The following is a 7,809-nucleotide window of genomic DNA, read 5'->3' as shown; positions in this document are numbered from 1 at the left end:
TCTCTCTCTCTCTCTCTCTCTCTCTCTCTCTCTCTCTCTCTCTCTCTCTCTCTCTCTCTCTCTCTCTCTCTCTCTCTCTCTCTCTCTCTCTCTCTCTCTCTCTCTCTCTCTCTCTCTCTCTCTCTCTCTCTCTCTCTCTCTCTCTCTCTCTCTCTCTCTCTCTCTCTCTCTCTCTCTCTCTCTCTGATATGTTCTAGTGTTATTTAGAGCTACATAATGAATTTATTTTAACATTTTGATCATATTCAGAGTGATAGTTTTAATCTACATTTTGTATGTTGTCAATTGTATGAATCTTAAATTTTTTTATGATGAAACTAATTTATTATTATTTTTTTATTATTGGAAATGCCCTTTCATTAATTTCAGGATCTATTGCCAAATGTATAACTGGTTTCACGTTTTATATCATTATCATCAGTTTATTGATAATTTTTTTTTATTTCAGTAGGGTATTTGGCTACTTAATTTCATCTATTTTGTACTCTGCAATTGTTCACTACATTCATTCATCATTCAAGTTGGGGCTTATCCCTTTTTTGGTTTACAGTACATTTATCTAGGAACCCAATGGAAATATGCTGATATCATAGGTGAGATTGTATGTGTTGCCGATATTGGTACTTCTATTGTGTATCATCCCATTATTTGATAAAAGTTATTTTTAGAGTCTTCTTTCTTTGGCAACACTGCCACAGTAATTATCTATTTGTAAATGCTTTTTTCACAAACTTTGTGTAGTGCACAGAGCTTCATTCTTTAGTTTTGCATGAGAGTTATTTTTGAACCATGGCCCATTTATTAGTAATAATGACACAAGGAGAGTGGGAAGACATTTGCATGATCCACATGAAGTACTTTTTCTATGTGGGGTGGGGGGAGCGGGTATTTACTGTCGAATGAAAAATTCTAGTTAGTAGAGTTTGGACTCCAATTAAAAATTAATCAGTAGACCTACATCAACATTTTGCTTATTCAATTCTGTGTTAATCTATGCTAATCATTTGTTTTTTCAAGTGTGCCTTATATTTTTTATCGTCGAGAGAATAAAAAGAAAAGTCTTTTTTTTTTTTAGTTTTGCAAACGATCGCACTCGTTGAAATTCTGTAAATGAAACACTGTTTGTCCGATCGTTATGAAATTTTAGTAGGGTGCAGACAGAAAGGTTTTAAACACAATTATTAATTTTCAGGTTTTTAAAATTTGTCAAAAAGCTGTATTTAGCAATTTTGTGAAACAACGTTCTCTTAGTATTTGGTAGTCCTACAAATACAATATTGGTCTCGGTTTGAAGCTCTCTGCATCTGTTTTTTAAGTGCATTATCATTGTCAATTCACATTGGAAAACCGATTTTATACAGATTTTTATTCAGCAGAGTAAATCTGTAGGTGGAACTTGGCAACATGACACAAAGCAATGTCCGTTGAAAAGCGGAAACTGCCGGCGGGTGCTGCGAATCAGTGCTTGCTGTGTTGCTACGTTCCACGCACAGCTTTCTTCCGCTGAATAAAAATCTATAAAATCGGTTTCACAATGTGAATTGACAATGATAATGTATTTAAAAAACAGATGCAAAAAGCTTCAAAATAAGACCAATATTGTATTTGTAGGACTACCCAATACTAAGAAAACATTGTTTGACAAATTTTGAAAACCTGAAAATTAATAATTGTTTAAAACCTTTCTGCCAGCACCCTACTAAAATTTCATAATGATCAGACAAACCGTTTTTGATTTACAGAATTTCAAAGAGAGCGATCGTTTGCAAAACTAAAAAAAAAGGCTCTTTTTTTGTTCTCATGACGCTACAAAATATAAGGCACACTCTAAAAAAAAATGGTTAGCATAGATTAACGCAGAATTGAATAAGCTAAATTTTGATGTAACTCGTTTTTACGTATGTAGGTCTACTGGTTAATTTTTAATTGGAGTCCGAACTCTAGTATCTATAATTTTTTAATCCGATGGTAAGCGTGAATGTTCAAGGTACTAAAAAATCATGACTGTAGAACTGGTAACAATAGGTGCACTTAACTGGGTGATTTGGGAATGACAAAAATTTGGAAAGCTTGTGGGTTTGGTGACCTTCCCTCGAAACATTTATATATTTCTTGTCTCTTCAGCCTACAGCCCCCATAGGCTATGTACAGAGAACCTCGGAGCAGGCAGGATTGGATCATCGCCAAGGTGGCCTAAAAAACAAACTTTTCCATGTATTTGGGCTGCAATCATGAAAAAGGGAATGTATTGTTCTTTTGTTTTTTTGAAACATGATAGTGTACATGTCCAGTGTACGAGTGAGTGCATGTGATAAAGACTGCGTGAGAGCTAAAGTCTGTCTTTTATGTTATATGTAGTGTCTTCAGAGTTTGCATATGTTTTGCAAGGCTTGAAAGAAAAGGCTATGTACATAAATGAACGAGACTTCTCTAAATCGGCCAAAAGAAGATAATGCTTCTCTTCTGTAAATAGTTTTCCATTTTTATTGTTGACTTTTGAAAAACGAATATTTTTAATAAGCCATTCTTCATAGTTAGTTTCCTTTAGAAAAAATTGTTCTTTATAAAGAATATTGAGAATATTGTGGATACTTTTGCTCAAAGAGAGTGTGTATTATGAAGTTTACATTATCATTTTGATGCATTTTGCAAATGTAATGAGTGGTTGTTGCTAGAAGGTTAATTTACCAAAGATAATGTGTGTTCTCAATGACATAGTTCCTTATTGTGTTTTTGCATAATTTATTAATATTTGCTCAATGATGTACCATGTAAAGACTTGTAAAAATTTTCTTGTAAATAAGATTATATTTAAAAGTATTTTTTTTTCTGTAAAACTTTTATTTTTCACACTTAAGTTGCAATGTTCAATGAAGTTGTTACCAAGTGGCATGGCAAACTGCATGTCATATATGTTTATAATATGAGCTACATTATGAGTATTTGTACATAAGGGCTAATAAATTCTTGTAGTTGCTTGGATATACTTTTTAAATTGCTATATTATTCTACCTTTATACTTTGAAAATTCACCATGTTAGGCTTTGCTCGGCATTTTATACAACTCTCTATGAGATACATCAGTATGAATGTTTCTGTTTTTTCCCCTTTTGCTTACTAAATAAGATAGTAGAGTGGGAAAGTAGATGCTAAAAATAACAGCAGCAGTAAAAGAAAGAAATTGGTTAACTAAGGAGGTATTTGCAAGAACAAAATTATTTTAAGATTCACCCAGTATGAACATACTGGCGTGGATTGTGGTTCTCTGTACGTAGCCTATGGGGCGCCATGGGGCATTCTGGTGACTGCTGTTTCTCCTACCTCCTAGTATGGCAAGCTCAGGCGGACTGCTTCCTTCTCAAAACTCCGAGCTTCGATTAGACGGAGCAGTGCCAAGCTGATGCAGAAGCTGACAATCCGTGGGGATGGTGCAAACAAAGACACGATAGAAATTTTTAACAACAGGTAGGTACACATGCATGGCGGGATTACATGTGGAATGGTTCAGTAGAGTATAGGATAGGGAACGACTCTGATATATATATATATATATATATATATATATATATATATATAATATATTTTATTCGTCATTACAATGCAGTTTGTTTCTCACATATTTTGTTTTAAAAGTCATGTGCTGTAGATTTCTACTAGGGATGAAGCTGATTAATTTATTGATCAATTAATAATTGTGTATTCGGTTTACAACTTCATTTGCCAATAGTTTTACTGATCTGATATTTTTACAAAGGCCATTCTGTTGCCTAGGGACTTCTGGGCTGATATTCCTACAGCTTACATCCCATCCTGGCTTGTCTGACAAAAAATATCGATTTTATGAATTTTAAGGTTTGAGAAAATGATTGCATTAAAAGTTGCAATTTTCTCTGACCATTCAAAACTTGCAAAAAATTTCCTCATTAATATATCCAGTATTGAAAAAAATATCACAGCTAACATTTTTGAGTAAGATTTAATCTTATTTCATGGCAGTCTAGGTGTACAGGTTGGTATACCCTTCCCTCCCCTATTTCCATCAGACTCGAAATTTCATGGCACCACATCATTAGATCACTAGTTTTTATTTAATTTGTTTTAAATGTAAGCAGGGAACTATTTCCCAAGTGATGAAATTCAAAAACTGAATATACGAAAGGACTAAATAGAAGAATGATAAATGTCAGCATGAGAAAAATAAATCCTTGTCTATTGTTTGCAAGTAACTGAATTTTATTACCTTGGAAGCATCATTTATTTCAAAATTTAATTGAGAATCGCTGTACTACGTTATAAATACAAATTAATTTTGCTTCCCAACTTTACGGATTGTAATTTAAATTTTCATGATTAAGATAATGTGTTCGCAGGAAACTTATTTGACACATGAGAGTGAAAAGAAAGATTATTTACTTTCACACATTATCATTTGTGGTCACATAAACTGATACAATAATAAGAGCACACCATTTTGGTCCTGCGCAAAATATGTACAATTTTATATCTGATGCGTACACTATTGGTTAATGATAAATTTTGAAATTTTTGTATCGGTACATCCCTAATTGCTACTGAGCCAGGCCACTGGATTTCCATTTTTTCTTTTTTTGCCAAATTTTCTCCACAAAGGACATTGTACCCAAATGAGAGAGAGCACTAGACCAAAAAGAAAAGTAAATTAAGTAATAAAAACGATAACTGAAAGATGAAAGGTAAGTTTGTTCATGCTCTCTTTACTCATTCTGCTCTTCTTTAAGTTAACAACAGATGACTCAGTTAAGGTCATGAGTGCATGATGTTATGATTACAATAACTGAGTCTGCTTTGTGTGCTTCTTAGTAACAGTGCTAGTACTGATCTCTGCTCTCATTTGGGTGTTTCCTGCATGTTTTTATTTATTTATTTATTATGCTTTGTTTTACAAAATAATATTGCACATTTCTGCACACACAAAACTGCAAGTACAATTCGTAGTTATTTGAAGCAAGCTTTTATGTACCTACTCATAGAACCAATTAACGAAGCATGAAGTTCCCAGCTAGAGCTTGTTTTTCCTGTCACCTTACTAGAAAAATCTATAGTGGAATGTTTGAACAAAATGTGACGTTTATATAAGTACATTTGTTATATATCACACTCTCGTACAAATTTAGTTGATCTGTTGTATAGTATTTTCTTCTGTGTCGATGAATGGAGATTCAGCTTGTTTAAATTGTGGACAAAAATTACAGTAGTGTGTGTAGTGTAAGGTAAGTTACGAGGTGAAAGATGGTGTTATGGTACTTGTGTAATAGTGATTGAGAGGTAAGATAGAAAGTGTACCAAGAAGGCAAAAAATAAAAATTCCAGTTGTTGTTTTTAGTTCTAAAATATGGATGGACATTATGAACAAAGTTTGGAGTGTTTGGTGAAAAGTTTTACACTAATAGAATTTTCACTTCCAGTAGGTGGTGTCAAGAGCTAATGATTTGTAGTGAACAGCATGATGGTCGTGTTTTTGCTTCGTTAGAGAATGTGATATGCAAATGATGACTTTTCTTTCCCCAATTCTCAGCAACATTACAAAAGGTTTTTCTTTGTTTCAGCATGAAGCGCGCAAGTTCAATGTCCGTTCTTAGTAACCAACTTCAGGATCAGGTAAGCCAGAGTCCCTTTATTAAAAAAAAAAAAAAATGAGCATATTTTGTCCCGTGCTTTGTACAAATAACATTAAAAAAATGACATAGGAAGATAGGTATATGTAGCCTTAACCTTTAAAGTCCCATGCGTGGCACTTATGCAGTTTTTACCTCTGTCCCAGACCATTTAAACAAGTTTTGTAAGGTTTAACAAAAATCGTCATAGCTTCCTTCCTGTGGCAGATAATTTAGTGAAACAAGAAACATTTTACTAAGAATAAAATGTACTTTGACATAGAAAAGATGAAGTGACAAAATTTTGCCCCTCCCCCTTCCCTGTTGAGACATAGGACAGGAACAAATTCTATGTCCTATTTGCAACCACATGTCTACATTATAATTCAATATTTATTTTGTTCCTAATGCCTTTTGCCATCCGAAGAAAAAATGAAACTAATTGCATGAGTAATTTTCGATAAGGGTTAGTAACACGTTGCTGTCGATGCATATCAACTCTTGGTTTCAAGTTTCATGCACTTCGAGTCATGAGCATAGAAAATGAACAGGGTTGAAAGGCGACTGAAAAAGGTTCTGTTCCATCAGTCAACATATGACCGACTGGGACTGGGGCCAAAAATGCCATCGGTCAGCACATGACCGATCGGGACTTAAAAGGTTAATGCAAGATTAGAATTTATGTATATGTTTCAGAATGTGCCTAGCATTATAAAGCTGAGGCTGGTTTTTAATTGTGCTGTATGCATTACTTTAAAAGAAATTAAATGATTCAGGATAATCTTTCTTATTCTGAGGTATTATTATGTATCAGAACATTCTGACTAAATAACTTTCCTTGTACTATAACATTTTACTTGGCAGTACATGTCCTGTAAATTAGAAAGCAGCTGACTTCAAAGGTAAATCCAGGTACAAACATGCACCAACATCTTAGTCAGGTGTACATTTCAGTATATTTGAAATTCATTGGGGATCTCTTAAATGGTGTTTCAGAGATGGATAGAACAAATAGCAAGCTTAATATAATAAACACTTCTAGATTGTGCTGCTTGTTGTATCAGCATTTGTTTCAAACTATATGAACAGAGCAGAAATAACTACCATGAGTGATAGGAAAAGGACTTTTATCCTAAAACAAGCTGAACTCGATGGCATTAACGACCCCTGAAATCTCTAGAACAGTGGTTCTCAACCTTTTTCAGTCCAGGACCCATCTTGAAGGATATTACTCTTTATCCAGCAGACTTACTTGTAGGGGTGTGCACCCAGTTTATAACCATATTTTTGGTAACATCAAGTACTTTAAGAAGTCCTCTTTTATGCTTGCGTAAACAAATTACACATACTTCATTCTAGAAAAGTAAATATGTAATTTAAGAGACTAATTTACTCTAACATCTAATTAAACACACATGCTGAAATTGAGAGACGCCGTTAAAAAGCAATGGTAGAGCGCGAATAACAGAAATGTAGAGTTTAGATTACGTACAACACTGGTTGAATTTAAATTGTTAAAAATATATATCTTAATTTAAATGTAATAGGTTTCCAAGACATGGCAAATAAATTTCAAAGACCAACTTTGCAACCCACCAAATGCCCCTTCAAGACCCAGCAGTGGGTTGCACCCCATGGGTTGAGAAACGATGCTCTAGAACCTTTCTGTAAGTTCAGAGGAATGAAATCAAAAATTTTGTCATCTAGTTCCAATTCCAATGAACATTCTCTTTCTTCCTCGTATCATTAGGTTACTAACAAGTGTATACCTCCAATGTGTACCTAACTATCTCCCTTCAGGGAAATAATGTAGCAATCTATTACATATGCTTTATGAACTTAAAAGTACTGTAAAAGTGTTTAAAAGTATTCATAAGCGATGTCTAGAAAACTACACACTATGAAGGTAACTGTATCATACCTACTTAAGTTGAGTCTTCAATAGCAAAAAGCCAGGTACACCAAGGATATTTGGTTGGAGAACTTTTTGAATGTCATATGTGGGTGGCAACCATTTTTTCTTTGAAAATAAAATATGGCAACACTGGAAATAAATCTAGTAAATACATTTTGAAAGCCTGTTATGTGTACTTTTAGTACCACAACAAGATGGGACATGGGTACAGGGACCACCAGTAGGGAGCACAAAACACGTATTGAGAAAATGGACCAGTAC

At 33.9% G+C, this 7,809-nt stretch overlaps 1 protein-coding gene across 8 annotated transcripts in view; it reads left to right on the top strand.

Annotated features, from left to right (window-relative positions):
- The window catches only part of Klc (kinesin light chain), a 108,554-nt gene that overhangs the window by 95,497 nt on the left and 5,248 nt on the right, over window positions 1-7,809 (top strand). For 6 of the 8 annotated variants that reach the window (XM_083112021.1, XM_083112019.1, XM_083112020.1 and 3 more), the window contains 2 exons: window positions 3,329-3,465; window positions 5,586-5,637. In XM_083112021.1, the coding sequence (XP_082968147.1) occupies window positions 3,329-3,465; window positions 5,586-5,637 (189 nt within the window). Of the gene's footprint in view, window positions 1-2,124; window positions 2,983-3,328; window positions 3,466-5,585; window positions 5,638-7,809 lie in introns of those variants that run through there. The other 2 variants (XM_083112027.1, XM_083112026.1) reach the window with 2 other exon arrangements.

Source organism: Lepisma saccharinum, chromosome 25 (genome assembly GCF_977018435.1).
Source record: "Lepisma saccharinum chromosome 25, izLepSacc3.1, whole genome shotgun sequence".
Taxonomy (NCBI): Eukaryota; Metazoa; Arthropoda; class Insecta; order Zygentoma; family Lepismatidae; genus Lepisma; species Lepisma saccharinum.
Note: the sequence above shows the minus strand (reverse complement) of the source record. Positions and strands in the feature narration are given on the sequence as shown.